The sequence below is a fragment of the Schistosoma haematobium genome, chromosome ZW (assembly GCF_000699445.3).
Source record: "Schistosoma haematobium chromosome ZW, whole genome shotgun sequence".
NCBI classification, from domain to species: domain Eukaryota; kingdom Metazoa; phylum Platyhelminthes; class Trematoda; order Strigeidida; family Schistosomatidae; genus Schistosoma; species Schistosoma haematobium.
The window spans coordinates 22,824,109-22,841,969 of NC_067195.1; the positions used below are offsets into that span (position 1 = coordinate 22,824,109).

The 17,861-nt window shown below is 34.2% G+C and overlaps 1 protein-coding gene across 3 annotated transcripts in view; it reads right to left on the bottom strand.

Moving 5' to 3' along the window:
* Positions 1 to 358: 358 nt before the first annotated feature.
* The window catches only part of WDR67_3 (TBC1 domain member 31), a 29,848-nt gene continuing 12,345 nt past the window's right edge, over positions 359 to 17,861 (bottom strand). Inside the window, exons 10-19 of one of the 3 annotated variants that reach the window (XM_051210730.1) lie at positions 16,510 to 16,656; positions 14,278 to 14,411; positions 13,004 to 13,137; positions 12,693 to 12,872; positions 11,528 to 11,811; positions 9,439 to 9,498; positions 7,921 to 8,013; positions 3,894 to 4,029; positions 1,813 to 2,133; positions 359 to 915 (exon numbers count right to left, since the gene is read on the bottom strand). In XM_051210730.1, coding sequence (XP_051070746.1) covers positions 853 to 915; positions 1,813 to 2,133; positions 3,894 to 4,029; positions 7,921 to 8,013; positions 9,439 to 9,498; positions 11,528 to 11,811; positions 12,693 to 12,872; positions 13,004 to 13,137; positions 14,278 to 14,411; positions 16,510 to 16,656 — 1,552 coding nt within the window. In that variant the 3' untranslated portion in view covers positions 359 to 852. Of the gene's footprint in view, positions 916 to 1,812; positions 2,134 to 3,893; positions 8,014 to 9,438; positions 9,499 to 11,241; positions 11,364 to 11,527; positions 11,812 to 12,692; positions 12,873 to 13,003; positions 13,138 to 14,277; positions 14,412 to 16,509; positions 16,657 to 17,861 lie in introns of all 3 variants that reach the window. The other 2 variants (XM_051210731.1, XM_051210729.1) reach the window with 2 other exon arrangements.

A 17,861-nucleotide genomic window follows, 5' to 3' on the forward strand; every position in this document is an offset into this window, starting at 1 on the left:
CTGTGACTACAGGCCCGGTTGAAGCGCCGGGCATTCGCTTTCGTCCTTTCGATTTCGTAAACACCCCCGCCACGAGAAGGCAATGAGTAGGACTTCCCTGGCAGAGGCTATATACGCGTGGCCATGTGAGAGCAATTCGAGAGGGAGAGCGGACTCTCCCCACTCTCGGCCGTACCAGGGCATTTAGGGGCATACCGCAAGTCTATAAGTCATTTCTATCTTTCTTATTGTCAGAGCCGTTTCCCACTTATTATTTTAATTCCGTCTTACACATTATCAATTAATTAAATTATTTGCCATCTATGATACAATCCTTTTTCCTTAACACTTGAATTATCACGTTATAATTTTTACACTACAATTAACCAACCTCCTGCCACGTAATTTGATTAAGTCCTGTACTTTCAGACTCGTCGCTGGATAGTCATTCATTGCCACGGATATGAGTCGTTACATGGAAGAAGTAGTTCAGTTGTTTTTACTTGCATGTGGTTAGATTTACTAGCAAACGCGATGATATTTAATTTCGGATCTCATGACAGACGCCGATAACACCACCCTAAATAATCTAAAAAACAAAGTCAACATAAAGATGGTTCAATTAAAAAGCTATTTATATTTATACATTTTTAAGAGGTTAGAGAAACGTCGAACAATTTGAGTTATTGATGAACATATCGATGTGTAAATATGGTGTGAAAATATTAACATACTTGAAACAAGAATATTAGTTATTAATGCTGTCTCGACTACAGCGAAGTTTGGAAATGACTGAAACATAGATAAATGTTTGTTGATCATTCATGACAATTTCCAAAAGTGAGTAGCATATGAATAGATTTCATACTGGGATCAATTGACAGTTTGTGTTCCGAGTTTGGTCGAAGTAAAGGGAAACATTGTTATTGCGTTGAACTGTAATAACCACATAACGATGCAATAAGTATGATTGATTATGTAAATTCTATGATCAATAATATTAAGTATTGTTGACAGAGAAAAATAAATCAACTGGTTATGTTCCAATTACTAACATGTGAAAAATTTTCGATCATAATGAACGGTTGATGGTTTTGATACCGAGGTAACCTTTATTTAGATTTGGGACAATAAATTTTAACTTGGTATGACAAGAAGAGAAAACTAACTGGTTGAGAAATGAATCTTAGCTGAACGTATCATAATGAAATGACTTTTTCAAATGTTATCCATATGATAATAGTGCAAAACAATAAAAATCCAAAAACGAAAATATTAAAAAGTGGCAAAGTTTCTATGGAATACTAACTTTGTAACGTAGACATCTCAATAATGTGAATCAGATAAAAAATTACGACATTATGTTACCAGAACAACTGCATTTTAACTACCGAACTTAAAAATGTCGTGGCTTTATAAACCAATGAAAGCATTAGTTTTTATCAGCGTTATGCAATGCTTTTATTTTCATAAGAAACGTCCAAGTCCTAAAATCGGAGTGTATTTAAAACATAACAGTAAAATGATTTCATGATAGAAAGTAGAAAACAAACAGTATAAGATGGAAGTAGTCTGTTACTTTGAACAACACTACTTTACATCTCAACATACTGCATGAGATGATGAGTCACCTAGGATAGTGGTCACAATGAAACTTGATTTACAGAATTCGATCGACACTAAAGAGATACTTAACATACAGGACACTCGTCAGTAATAAAATAAAATACGACGAAGCATGAGAAAGAACATAAATAGAACAGAAGTCTAACATTTGAGGTAAATAAAGTTAATTTTAAGTGATAATCACACTTCACAAATGTAAATTATTACCTTATTATACGAACTGTTACGTTTTAGGTTTGACTTTGCCACATCAGAATCAACTGACGTTTTCACGTAGTCTGGACTGTGTGAATGAACTTCATTAACATTTCTCTCAAGATATCTATCATGTGTAATTGAATCATTGGTATCTGGAGAGCTTGTTAGAAAAAGACATTCTTTGTTTGGTGGTTGATTTCTGTCACGTGATTGTAGCTGCTCATTTATGATAGCTAAAGTTTCTGCACGCCTCTGGTGTAGTTTTTCCCGTAAGCCAGCTAATTCTGCAGCGTAAGTAGCTGCATCTATTTCATCGATACGGCAATTAGTCTAAAGGCATAAAATATGTTATGAAATAATAATTTGGACGTTTTAAGTGTTTAGGGTTTCAGTGATTGATAAGTATCCTATCCATTTAGAGATTGTTGCATAGTTTCAACCCCTCCTATTTCATTTATTATCCCAAAATTCGCGGGAACATGGAAGATTTAACAAACTACAACTATTTTACTGTCTACAATCGAATAAAGAGGAATAACACTAGCGTTGAAACAAACATCTTCACGTAATTATACTTTTGTCCTATGAGATAAGCACCCCTATCTTATATGAGACTAATGTTTCGAACTTGTAGTACTAAGTTCAAGTTTAGCATCCTAAAACAATACCTAAGTAATTCAACATATAAATGCCCTCCATGAATATATTTTGTTGAGTGTAACGTAACTTAGTAACCATGTACAGATTCATCTATCAGAATTTTAGATACCTGACTATTTCAATCTAAGAAGATTGAGTAAGATTCGAAGACATGATACTACAGAAGGTTGAAAGCTTTGATAACTAATCAACAGCTACAACATGGTTAAACGTTGTCACAGTAAAAGCTTAGGAAGCCTTTGTATAAGATCAGTAGGACAACAGATCGTGATCTTTGATGACCATTATTCAAAAACATGATTGAAAGTATTTTTCAATAAATTTTCATTTGTTATTTGAAAAATCAACAAAATAGAATATTTAGAGACAAAAATACGGTGATATTTGTACATTTTTAATTTGTTTTGGCGACTAAAATATACAATTCGATATTTTAAGAAAATAAAACTAATGTTGCAAAAACAAAGGAGCCTAAGCATTTATGAGAAATTAATAGTTGCGGAACTACTGATTTCTATCACATCTATTTACCATAAAATGTATTGAGAAAACTTCAACGCATGATAATTCAACATCGTGTAGCCACAGAATAAAAAGTGGATGCCAAATCAATTGATGACGTAGTGAAACTTCATCAGTTGGCTGGGACACGTGTTACGTATACCCAACCACCGACTGCCCCGACGTGCGATGTTCAATGGTGTAGGAGTAGGTTGGAAGAACGCTAGGGGTGGCCAGACCACAACATGGCACAAATCCATGAAGTCACTGACAAGTGGATTAAGCTATGTTGGTAGGTGTAGACTACCTGGTTGGGATCCGCGAGATGATAGCAACCAATGGTTAGAGACCCCGAATTACATGGCTCAGAATTGTCTGCAATGGCGCAGGTGCATACACTCTTTGTGGTATCCCAAATTTTGATCTCCTTATTCTTCCTTGTCTCTGTTTTTTTCTCTTCCCAAATTTATTTCACTGTATTATACTCTTTAAATAATATCTCCAAACACTAATTTTCCTGATTACTGCTTATACTCTTATTACCTCTACCACTACGGGATCTGAATCGACCACTGCATCTCTGTGCTAATGTGGTGTGGCAACTCGAACTGATGTACGTACGTACGAAGTTTTACGTTGTTACTGACTGACTGAATCAAATACTGTACTGCTCCCAAGATTTTAAATGTATAGTAAAGAACATTCGACCATAAATGAATTTATGATTAGGACCATAAATAGTGCATTTTCTCAGTAATTTTAATTTTCGTATCCCCAAAAGTAAATGTTTAGATACTACTATCTTTCCTACATTATATCCATTCACTTACAAACTTATATTCTCATTATGCTTAATATAATCACAGTAATTATATTTACTTGAAAGAGTATGCAGCGTCTGTTATTGAAATAAATTACTACCGGCTTACCAATCGAGTTAACTCTTGCTCTAACTTGTTTAATTCACATTGGCGACGTCGAATATCGAGTTGTCTAAAATGACAACGAGATTCTTCAGCTAAGCTTAATTCATGTAATTTCACTTCGCGAATCAATGCACTTAATCTGTAAAGTAATGAAAATAGCAACTAAATGCTGAAAATTTGGTTAGTAATAAAAGTTATTTAGTTCTTAAACAGAAGTCCAACTAGCAGGAGCTGTTCTTGATCATAACAAAAGCCTTTTATCATAATGGATTTAAACTGGTTTTATTTCTTATTATGTACGCAGCCCGGTCTGATGAGTTTTTCCACATAAAAATAGTCCACAAAACGCTAAAAATGATTCAGCGACAATCCCTAACATTTTCTGACTGATAATAATTATAAGTGCTTTTTGTAGAAAACTGGCGATCATCCTAAAACATCTTCGACGAGGACCTATCTCAAGCTTCAACAGGTGCTTAACTTGGTTTCCCATGATATACATTCTTGGTACTTTCATCATACTTAACTAATAGACATTTTCTTGTTGCAAGGTTTCTGCATCAAGTGAGACTCAGACATAAATATGCCAGCAACAGAGCATAGGGTCAATGTGTGTAATATAGGAGATATGATAACCATTTACTGACCTTTATAAATGGTGACAGGATAGTTCAGATGAAAAAAATAACCATTCAATACAGTCAGATCAAAAGAGAACGGTTGCAGAATTATTATTCACATAGTAGCCGAGTAAAACACGGTAGATGATACATAGAATTTAGACAATTGTTGATGTTTATTGAGCTTATTTAGTGCACTGCTGAACTTGGTTGTTCCGTTTAGAATTAGGCTCCAAATGAATTCTTCATTCAAAACTAATATTGGGGATGCTAGACACCCAGAAATAACTTGATAAACATCTCATTTATGTAGTTTTGTTTTGGAAATCTTAATTTTTCGTTTTTGCGCCAAAAGCACCAATTTTTACCTTTAGATTGTATTTCCTACTTGAAAAAACCTTAAATGTCATTGGTTCGTTGACTCTTTTAATATGCTACTTTATGAGATTTCCAAAGGACATTATTATGCTATAAATATACACCCTTGGGTTGTTTGTTGTTGTCCGCACTTCTGGCTGTATGTGGTAATATACCTTTTCTCTCATCTGAACCCCACCTCCCTCTAGTTAGCAGGACTGGGACATTTCGGAATAGTTTAGCTTGTTTTGCTGTTGTGTCGTTGATCCTTCGTTCTGTTCGCCGATTTTAGGTGATCTTGTAACCTTAAAACATAGCAATTCGGTGACGAGGCCGGTGCAAAAATGGATCATTCAGAAGTGGAGTTATTGTTGTAGCAGCGACGGAATGTTAACAGAAACGAAAATTACGCCTACCACACAACCGGGCACTTCTAATTCTGCTACTGCGCTGTCAGTATTGCCGAATTTCATTACGATCCCGAAGCCAATGTTACTTTTGATATGTGCTTCTGGCACTATGAGAACTTAGCTAAATTTGATTTTGCCAACCAAGATGATGTTTGGAAGATTCGATTGCTACTTCAAAACTTGCGTCCAAGTGAGCTAGACAGGCACCGTATTTTGATTTTGCTTATAAACCCATGTAACCGTCCATTCTCGGACACTATCCAGCCGTTGAGCTAAGTTTGGAGATAACTCCTCAATGTTTAACACACATCATCGATGCTTAAAGCTGGTCATGAACGAAGACGCTGATTTCCTTAGGTATGTGGGCATCGTCAAGCGCCAGTGCGGACGCTTCTGGCTGAAGTCACTGACTAAAGACCAGTTTAAAGCCCTCATCCTCATCTGTAGTTTCCAATCACAAAAGTTCATTAGCGTTAAAACACGGTTGCTTCGCCAATTGGACCAAGATCCCAAACCGACTCTCAAGGATATTGCAAACGAATATCAATGTTTAATTAATCTGTAACACGACACTACAGTGGTCCGGTGTGGTGATTCCGATCGTTGGGAAGTTCACACAGTCCAAAAACTATCCAACACAGACAAATTCGCCCCTGTTTTTCCTAATCCATCTCGTCCGAGTTGATTACAATGGACGAAAACTAATCCTCCTGCTCCCTGTTGGCACTCTATAGTACATAGCATTATGTACGAACCTGTGCGTTTAAACAATATCGTTTCAGGAAATGTAAATCCATTGATCACAAAGACTAATTTTAATAAAAGAAGAATCTAAATCCGTCTGAAAGTACTAAAAAGCCTGTTTCCAGATCCTGCACAAATTCGTTGAACCTATTAGAGTCCTGTCACATCTCAACCCCAGGTGAGAGAAAATTTATTACCCTTAATATCAATGAGAATCCATTTAGATTGCAAATAGATACTGAGTCAGACACTACCATTCTCTCACGGAAATTTCAGATTAAAATGAGCAGCCCGCATATGGTACCGACAACACAGGGGCCACGTTTGTTGGGACAACTAGATTGTAGTGTCTTCCCGTGAATCAACGTCTACTGGGGTATGTTACATAACGCCAGCTGGCCTAAATTTACTTGGTTTAGATTGGTCCGACTAGTTGAAGCTAACTGACGTCCCATTAAGTACTATAAGCCATCTGGTAAGACAACTCCGTGAACTTGAAGTATATACGACGAAGTTAATGGTGGGGTTTCCAACCATTTTCCAGCCGTTGTTGGGTCGATGCTCTGCTATGAAAGCAACCCTTCGGTTGAAACCTGGGACTAAACCCGTTTCCCGTCCGAGGAGACCAGTACCATATGTGGCATTATCAAAAGTTGATGAAAAACTCAATCGCCTCCAACTACAAGGAGTTATCACGTCCGTTTCTTATTCTGCTTGGATAGCACTTATCGTAGTTGTCAAGAAAGCTTATGGCACAATACGCATATGCGCAGATTTCGCCGCAAGCTTTAATGAAGCCCTAGAGCAACACCATTATCTACTACAGATTCCCGTAGATTTGTTCACTACGGTGGGAAGTTCTTTGCAAAGCTGGACCCTGCTGATGCCTATTTACAAATGGAACTGGATGAAGAATCAGGAGAAATGGTAACCATTAAAACTTATTGTGGTTTGTTTCAATATAATCGTCTACCATTTGAAGTTAAGACCGCCCCATCTATTATCTATTATCCAGTAGCTGATAAATACCATCCTATTGCGTGTCTCGGGGGGTCGCAACTTATCTCGACGACACCTTAATTGTTGCCACGTCGCCAGAACAGCTACTAGAACGCATAATGGCTATACTACAACGAATCAGTGATAATGATTTCTGACTACGTCCAGGGACGTGCCAGATTTTCTTAAAGTCAGTAAAGTACTTGGGTTTCATTTTTGACGCAGCAGGCTGCAGACCAGATCCTGAAAACATTCGAGCTATATGGCTGATGCCTACTCCCATTAATGTTTCTGCCCTACGATCATCTTTGGGACTAGTTAGTTACTACTCGTTTTTTGTTCCGTCAGTGCATGACATCCGCGCCCCTCCGAATTGTCTTCTGAATAAGAATACCACTTGGAACTGGACGAAAGAATACGAAACTACTTTTTGAAAGCTGAAGACGATCATTAGCTCGGAATTATAATTAACGCACCATGATCCGCCCATGCCAATCACCATAGCTGCGGATGCTTCAGCTTTTGGACTTAGTGCTTTTATCCCACATCAATTTCCGGAGGCGGCAAAAAGGGCTATCATGCATGCAACCCACACATTAACTCCGTCAGAAAAATATAACCAGATAAGAAAAGAGTCTTCCCCCTTGTCTTTGCAGTGCGCTGTTTCCACAAGTGCTTGTATGGTTGAAGATTTATTCTTCTAAAATACCACAAGCCTCTTCTTATAATTTGCGGTCTAAAATCTGGCATTCCAACCCATTCTGCAAATCGTCTCCAGTGTTGGGTCTTGGTAGACAGACGCATAGCAACTAAGTATCTGCAAGGATATAAACAAAAGGTCTGACAGATGTATTTAATAAAACAGGCTGACATTTAAAGTTAGACTAAATGACACATAACCTTTTCCGTTGTTCACGTAGCTTATTTTCTTCTTCAGCTAATAACGTCCTTCGATGGTCCTCAGCATCTAAAAGTAACTGCTGCTGGCGATACCTGGAAAAAAAATAAAGAACAGTGAATTTCAAGGCTGAAACTGTTGGTAAAGTTACGAAATCATGCGTGACTTTATAAAAGGCACCAACGGTTCGCGATTACACGACATTACTCGGGGTAAAAATAAAATACTACCGCAACAATTATACGACTAGCTTTTTGTGATTTCCGAACGATCATCAATCTTGTTAGTATCCAGTTGAAGTACAAATTGATTATGTGGGGTTATTACGACAAATCTACACTACAAATGAATAGTTAACATAAACCCATGAAAATGATTACATTAACAAATTAGAAGAAATTATGCGCGATACATAAATTATTGTACCATATGTTTCTATCATGTAAAATACTCAATTAAAAAAAACCTAGCATTGCCTAGATAATATTCTAAGTGATTTATCATCCGATCTGTTTTATTCTCATGAATATTTTGAGAGAACTTCTATGAAAATAATGTTAACTAATTGGTTGACATGGCGCCACGATTTTCAATGTTCAAAAATATGAACGATTGGGTGATTTCTCTAATACGAGAACGACTGGGTGGATAGGTACAGAACAAAACTGACGAATAAAATCGCACAACAATAAAAAAGGCAGAAGACGGGACTTACGAGCCAGATATAATGTTTCAAGAAGAAATAAATAAATGAGTAGCATTACAATATACATATATGGCATAGTAGCCAATAGGAGTATGTGTGGATTATTTGATATTCTCATATTGAAACGGTCATCATAATACTGAAGTATGAAAGGTTACAACAATCATTGTCGTTGTAGCAACACCAACAAACCACCATAATGATTTGGGTCAACACCAACACAATAGACTAACAACTCATACGTACCAATTTATACAGTAATATACTTTATTATCATTTCGAAGTTATATTATTAAAACAAATTGTTGACATACATTGAAATTGAAATCTCAGTCAAAGGTGTATAAAAACAGCAATAAAGTACTTATTTACTGTATGAAACTCAGTATTATCAGGTTTTAACCGCTTTGTTAGTGAAATAGAACATAACATATACAAAGTGAACACATGAAATACTTGCTTAGGTATTTGTTAGCGGGACATAGACTGGATTAAAGCATACTCAATGCACGATTGCTTTGGTGCACGCCGATTGGCTAGTTCTTACCCAATCAGCATTAGCCAATACTTAATGAACACTAGAAATCTCATGTGAAAAACTATAAATATACTAACGTTTTCCCTATTGTGCTTCTTACTTCCATCTAACCTTGTTATTTGGAATATAATCTCTTTTCCTGTTCAACCGTGCTCTGATTTGGGGGACTTGTCGAGTGAATTGGTGTCCGAGAATACTAAGCAATAGGAATAGCTGGGTTGTAAAAAAGAGAGAATTATAACAGTATTACCATAGTTTATTTAAATAAAAACTAACCAATTGTGTTCTTCATTCGTCATTAATTGAGCTCGACGTTGCATATCTTCGATCGTAGCTCTAAATAAATGATAAATTTAAAAACACTTTCAAAATAATTTTTAAACGTGTCTAGAAAACTGAACTAACTAATCTATATGAAGACCGCGTCAGTTTGAAAATAGATTTCGTCACGAAATGACATAAGTTAGCGAAACACTGAAAAAAGAGGCTATTGGACAACTGTTCTCATTACTATGGATTCTGAAACTAGATAAAACAGATGTTTAATATGTCCTGGTTTTCTGAGGTTTTCCAGCTGAATTTAGTTTCTGATAAAGAATGCCTCAAAATTAGTAGTATTTGGAAATGATTTCAAGGGTTATACATCAGGTTATCTTAATTGTTATTATTATTGTGATTGTTGTCGGTTGTTGGTGTCGAAATATACTCACGTTATAGTTAGGCCAGTCACGTGTTCTTGATCTGAGTTGTGTTGAAGTCCTATAGAATAGACACTGAGAGGGTATCTAGTATATACATTCGTCTAAGGTAAATTAACGTCCAATTGTGTAGTGAGAAAACTGATTAGACTTTAAAACAATCTCTCTATCAAGGGATAGATTTCGATCAAGTGGCTACATATCAACTTTATACAGTAAAGCTTAAACCACGAGACCCGACTGTACATAACGTTTTGAACGTTTAATATTGTAAACGTTCAGACTAAATTTAAATAATAATTATTTCTGACCAATACATTTTCGATAACCAATAAGTTGAGAATATTTATATTCCTCTTCCTAATTGTAAATTTATATCACATTTCTAATTACTTCTTTTATGGCATCAATAGGAATCATTTATGAATATAAACACTTGCAATTTCTCAGTTGGATATGTAGAAACTAGTAGACATTGAAAGTAGTTCTCTCACATTCTAAAATGAAGCCTACTTAAACACAAATATAAAACTACTAATCTGCAACTGACTTAAAAAAGCATCAGGATTAATATTATGTAATGAGGCATTAGTAATAATGTCAGCTTCCCAATTAACTGAGTTCTATGCAAATAATGATCTAAAACTCCAAGTTGTTTCTTTAATTCATGTAAAGGAATAATTATAAATCTATAGCATAATTTGGATTCTAGTATCAACAAACTATCCACAAAATTGTGTTTGCTGTATTTGGACAAACAAACAAAATTACTTATTAATCCTGTGTTGAACAAGTTAACCAGCATACACATAGATATCGTAAAATCTCGAATTAGTGGTGAACGCAACAATAATATTTCTCCATTTTTATTTTCTATTCAAGTTGTTGCATTCCATAAACTAAGAAGGAATTTTTCTTTCGGAAAATGAAAAACCAGTATGGACATTTATACAAAAGATGAAAGTTTGTTCAGATTATCGCAGAAAAAATATGGTGCATCAAAATTGAGCAAAACATTTATTCACTGTGTTTCGTTGTTTTTCCCAGTATACTTAGTAAAGTATCTTAAACTACCTAAAATTATTGTTCGCTTTCAATACTGAAACTGTTCATTTCAATTACAACGAAATGTTACAAGTGAAGAAACTGGTTAAAATAATGACACTTAAAAATTCAAGTTAATAAACAATGAGGGCAACATATAGGTTAAAAGATGTTGTATTTATTACTTTAAACGCATTCTATAGGGTAGTCATTTATCATTAGTGATGTTCGATGAGTTTCATACTGATTAATTCTTGATCAAAAAAGAGTTAAAAATATTTCATTATTATTACTAAAACAAGAAAATTCCAATGAGATCAAGTATCAACTTACGTACTTAAAGCAAGGAAAACTACTCAGAAATGAACTGAAAGTTAGAAGAAAACAGTAATCTGCCAGAAAAACGGCCACCATAGCATAGGACGTTGAACCCGAGTGTAATAATTTCATTTGCCACACCTTATGAGATTGTTCATAAGGCAAAGTGGACAGGAACGAAAAGTAATCATAATGAATGAGAAAAGCATAAGAGAGAAGAAACAAAAAACAAAGGACAAAATATGCAACATTTAAGTATGAAGAACCAAATGAAATAGACTGCTTCAAGATACAATGAAACATACTTTTGCCTGAGATATTCTTTTTCTTCCTCTCGTATACGTTCACGTTCTTGTATATGATAATTTACAATGAATTTAGGATAACGAGTGATTATTGGATAGTATGGACTTGTCAGTGGTTGAAAAGATAGGCAAGTATTTTCTTTGTTTTTATTTTGAGTATCCGTTTGTATAAGCGAATACAATAATTTTTCTGGATGTATATCTGAAGGTATTGAAGTAAGTAATTGATGAGCACGCTCAATAATATTTGATATTGGTAAAGTACTTTGACTATGGTAGTATGCCTGTTGACAAACGAAAAAGTGACTTTTGTAAAAGCGCACAAAAATTAGACAAGTACGATTTAGAAAAACCCTTGTACCATGATGACAAGGATATTTTGTATGATGATGATTTTGAGAATTAATTTGACGGAAATTCTGTCAAATAAATAAATAAGCTATATTTCGTATTTTAGCAGTTTCAGAAACAAATGTAACAAAAAATTTCAATATACACATTCGGACAGTAAAATTGCATGTGATGAGACAAGCACAATAACCTTTAAAGCACAAGACTGAAATCTCGTAGTCTGGATTTTGAACTTTGTTAAATTTGTGATAAAGCCTAATCGACTCACTCAATATGAGTGACGTGTAAATTGACTAATTTATATACATATCAAACAGATTCTGCTTATTTCATCATTTGTATTAGTTGTTTGGATCTTTTAATTGATGTTTAGGACTGCAATTGATCAGTCTGTTTTTGAATGTGTGCATCATGTGCGGATTGCCTTAAGTTACAAGTATTACACGCAGATACTGATCAATTTCAGTCTTAAACATCAGTGTGAAGATTCAAACAACCAACACAAATGAATTGAGCTTCATGCCATTGCACAAGCCAGTTGTAATCTGAACTCAGTAGCAAAGTGGATAGATAACGCGATGGTGTTTGAAGTGAACGGTACTGATTTCGAGTTCTGGAGTGAACGTCAACTCTGGGATCCAGGTGTATCAAGTTGACGAGTCCTAAGTAGGCCAAACGAAGGTCCTGTACTCCACTGCTAGCCACTATCCATTTCTGCTTGTATTTGCATGCACATTTACTGAACAGAAATAGCATTTGGAATATGTCGATAATTTTATACATTACATAGTAATACCAACAGGAAAATATTTACTTCAAATGTATCAGTATTCTGAACCATAAGAAGTGGTCCTCGAGCGCAGATAGAATAGCTTGCAACCGCAGCAAGTAATAGACTAGGTGAATAACATATTAATGAATCCCAGAGACAAAACCATTCATCTTCATTAAATACTTCACTTAGACCAGTTTGCAGAAGCGGCCAAGCATAAATCTGAAGCGATTAAAAAAAATCCAAGTCACAATTTAGTAAGATGGGGGATAAAAAATAACAAAAAAAAACAACGTTCAAACACAAAATAAAATGATTAACTGAGATTAGCCGCAACTGGCACATACGCTTACCTCGGTCGTAATGTTATATTGCACAAAATGACGATACAATTCTGGATCCGCGTAAGCGATAATATTTTCAATCATGCAAAGAATATTAATTGGGGGGTTTGGGAAAAATTCGAACCAAGTACCGCACCAATTGACTGTGCGCAAAAACATATAAGTGAAAACAAAACATAACGTGAATCTCTATGTAATTTTGTTGTTAACCATTCATGCGTCAAGATCGTTTACTCACACGAGAAAGTATGCATAAATATATCTCTGCACCAAAACACCTATTTCCTGTGTACAAATAATTTGGGGTTATATCATTCCAATTCACTTGACATAAACTACACCCTAGACACATTCTATTATAACCAACCAACCACGTCATACCCATATCATAACATTCTCTACTGGTTTCAAGGTTAAACAGTTCATGTCAATCGAAACACCTTCCAGGACGATGTAAATAAACAACATTTCCTAATAAACGTGAAATTTGTAAAATTAAATGACAATAAAGGTTCCATTCATAAGTTATCACTGTTCAGAGCAAGCGTTATGATATTTTCACTGTGAACCAGGAGGACAGTGAATAACTGTAGCATTATTTTAGTAACGTTAACAGTTTAATGAAAAATTGGCTAAAATTCGTTAGGTACATCCACTAATCGCTCTCCTGAATTTGAAACTCAATGGTTCACTTCCACAACTTTCATCAGCAAAGTAGACAACGCAACTGGTCGAAACATTTTTCTAAAACAGTTACTATATTTTGTTATAAACGGATGGCTAATACACTGTTATGATGAAATTACACTGAGTTTACTTTGACCAGTTCCATTTTTCAACTAGTAATTTCACTTTAAAATTTTCCATTCATTGATGTGTAAACCCAGTTTGATAACAAAATGTTTTGATCACCACCTGAGCTGGCTATCGTATATTAGACTATCATCAATAAAGTGAAGTTTACGTGATATTCGATAAATGGACGCAACTGATAGAAAACTGAAGGTAAACATTTTGTATATTTTCAAACTATTTAGCAAAAATAACTATGGGAATAAGTCATATGAATTGTGAGATAAATACGAGTTACTGGTTTTCTTTATTTTATGGATACATTTATGATTGACGACGTATTATGTAGATGTTGAAAATACCGTTTGACCATACATTTTGAAAAGAGTGTAAAACGATTTTGATACGCAACTATAAAGTAGACGGTTTCTTAGTTACATATTTTATGCACAACATCCACCTTTATAATTCAGTAACTATAGAACACTTACTCAGTACTGTAGCTGCAACTTCAAATGCATGCAACAGATTATTCTGATGTAATTTTAGAAAAGGAAAAACAAACAACGGTAACCAATCTGTTTCACCAAACAATGGACACCAATAAGCCAATGCTGAACAAGTTCTTTTGTTATTGTGATTTGATTTTTTCCAAAAATACAACAAAGAATTCGAGAGAAAAACAATTTTATAACAGTTAGATTGGACAGAATAAGTGATTGCAAACACCTTAGCGCCAGTTGTATATCACCAATGAGTATTTGCTACAGAAACATTTTTGTATAGTGAGGCATCAAGACTTTAAAGACTATAGTGGAGACCAGATTATTTTGTCATTGTACTTATCAGAGTTATGATATATTATTCGAATACATAGTCTCGATATAATAGCATGGTTTGTCATACTTTGTTTAGGTAACACAGTGACTTGAATTGACAAGGAATACTACAAATGGCAGTGACCAGCAAACGGATCAGTAAGTCGAGGAGTGATTATTACCAGTTAGTAATATCGAAGTCATCCATCATAACAATGAGAAATTTAACAGTAAACTTTATCAACTATACAGGTTTGTACAAGTAACTCTCTTCCTCTCTCTGTGTTAACCTTCATGCAACCATAAACCAATATACCTAGTTTTCAACCGCATTCAATAGACGTGTACTAGTTTGTGCTCTCCTATGCTGTTTCTTATCAAAACCAAACAACTTCCAACATCCTAACAATTCAGATTTTAATGGACAGGAACAACAGTTCTTTAACCACGTAGTAATGACATATTACTGGAGTAACCATTAGATAGAATTTCGAATTATGTTTGTAGAAATTTGACAACAAACAAACATTTGGCGATTCAGTAAATGTATGGAAGTGAAACTGTTTTATTTGTCATAGCTATCACTGATCATATATCATATAACTGACATAAGGAATGGAATGTTTCAGAAGGGTATATTAAATGTTTTTTACCACATAACGATTTCCCTTTTGGAAAATAAGGAAACTCCCAATTATACTTATGAATAACTAGCTAATCACCCAAAGTGAGCATTTGTAATTGGGAATCTAAATACTAACATTCACGATTTTATTTTATAGACAATCCTGAATTTATATGCTATAATTTTAAACGATATGTTTTGTCTTAAAGCTGGTCATTTTCTGGATGATTAATTTGGATATAAAACCGTAGAAACAGAAAAGAATTCATTGAAAAGAATATTCTTCCGTCATATGTTATTATTTTAATTTAGACGTAGTTGAATTTTGTCTATAATTTATAAAATTCTGATTTCACATCATTTCGATTATACAAATAGGAACAATATTTGAACCTGAATCTGAATTTCAAGCAATTTATGATCCACTTTTTTTAAACAGCTATCTGTATATGATGTACGCTGAACATCAAGACAATCAAATATTTGAGGTTTATTTGTTAAGCAAAATTACAACCAATTACGAATTCACCAAAACTACTGTAGAACCAAAGGTCAATACGAATTTTACTTGAAATATAAATCTTGCATTATCAATACATGTACAAACACATCAACAGATTGTAACTGGAGAGATGCTAGTTTTAATACATAGTGGACACTGATCCGTGTGTTGTGTAGAAAAACTAACAAACATATAAGTAGATGTTTTCATTCTCAGTTTGATAACAATAAATGAATTGTAAGTGTAAAATACTAAGTGAAAAGTACACTACATAAAAAATAAAGCTAAAAAATCAACCTGACCAAAATCAAGATGTAACAAATTTCTATAAATTTCATGACATACTTACAAGTTAGAATTAAGTAATCATAGGTAAGATAAATTTATAAAAGCGATCCCGGAAGACCATTTAAATCAATGAGTTAACATTATGAGATTTACTTGCTTTAAAAATATCTAACTTGAGCTTAATATATAACTAACACCATAAGGTATGGATGGAAGCTATGGTTACAACGCTGAAAAATTTAGTTCATTACCATTACTAAAATCTAAAAAATGTCATACTTGGTACGCAACCGAAAGAGAGTCGATTAAAAAAGCATATCCATCAGAAGAAACAAACTGTCAGTGACACTTACATCTATAGATGAAAGCTAAGATTAATTGTCGATTAACGATTGTTTCATAAAATCAGTGTCAAATAATCGTAAAGAGATGAGCACTCGATAAGTCAAATGGTCAATGAAAATAACGCAGATGATAAAGTATTTCTTACTTTTGCAGGGCTTTCAACAATCTTTGACTCCGCATAGGATATCGCGTAGATAATAAATCATAAGCTGGATGAATACCTTTCTTCTGTAGAATGCTAAAAGCTTGGGTATTACATGGGATTTGCAAAACGGAACGCCAAATGAATAACCTGTTATTAAAATATAATAGGTATAGAACGATATATCAATATATCGTGAATTTGAAGTGCTTCTAGAATAGTGCACTCGTCAGAAATCTACGATGAGATATAATACCAAGAAATGAAATAGAATGAAGGGTATTGATAATCAAAAAAGAATTTAATTTGTTTAAAGCATTTTCATAATGTGATATACTCTCTGTATACACAAGTTATTGCTTTACAGACAATCTTGTGAATACTTCTCCAATACATTCGTTTGTAGTAGTTTTACGAAAAAATAAAAACAAGAATATATTCATAATCCTAATGAGAAAAGGTATATATATAGTTATTTGTTTTAGAGAATATTTCACTTGTATCATATTTAGCATCAGAATAACAAAATTAAAAGTGCACTTTACAACAATATCCATAGAGATTTGTTAGCATTTTATTCTACTGAGGTTAAACAAAGATCTCTCACTATAATACTGTTTATAGCGCATGACTACAGTGTGCATAAGATACTTCAATAGTTAAAATCACAGAATGAAGTGTTGTTAAACAACTTGAAAATAAATAGAGGGATGTAACAAATCACACAGTAGACATATTTCCCATGTAAGTGAACGTTGATCCTGTCATTTAACCAAAATCATAGACCGAAAGTATTTTTCAGTTTAGTTCGTTAACTGTAAACTAATTAAGATCAATTGAAAACAATAATTCAGTACCAGTCTCTGTATTTCATGATCAATCACCTAATGAAGAGTTGTGTGACATTCTAAACTATGCAAAGTGAGAAAACATCTGAAATCATTCCATTTCTTATTTCCAAACCCTGTAAAATGTAACCTAGTTCAATACGTGGATGAAAACTCCATGTCCAACATTATCAAAGTTCGGAACAAGATATTAGAAATACTATATTATTCGCGTAATGTAGGCATATCATGGCATCTGTAGGGAGGGAATCCAATGGAAATTCGAATGTAAACTGTTACCTCTTCCATTATCACATCTATAAAACAGTGAAACAAAAATAATAGCAAAAAAGCTTGTCGAATACTACCCGTTACCGTCACCATAAAATATCCTTATCTAAGCTGTTATAAGAAAGTATTAGCCTTTCAGTAATAATGGTTTTTGAGAGACTCCTGAAAACCATGTAGTATCAAAAAACCTCCAGTTCAATGGAGCCAAGTGCATTCACTAACAAACAGACAACTATA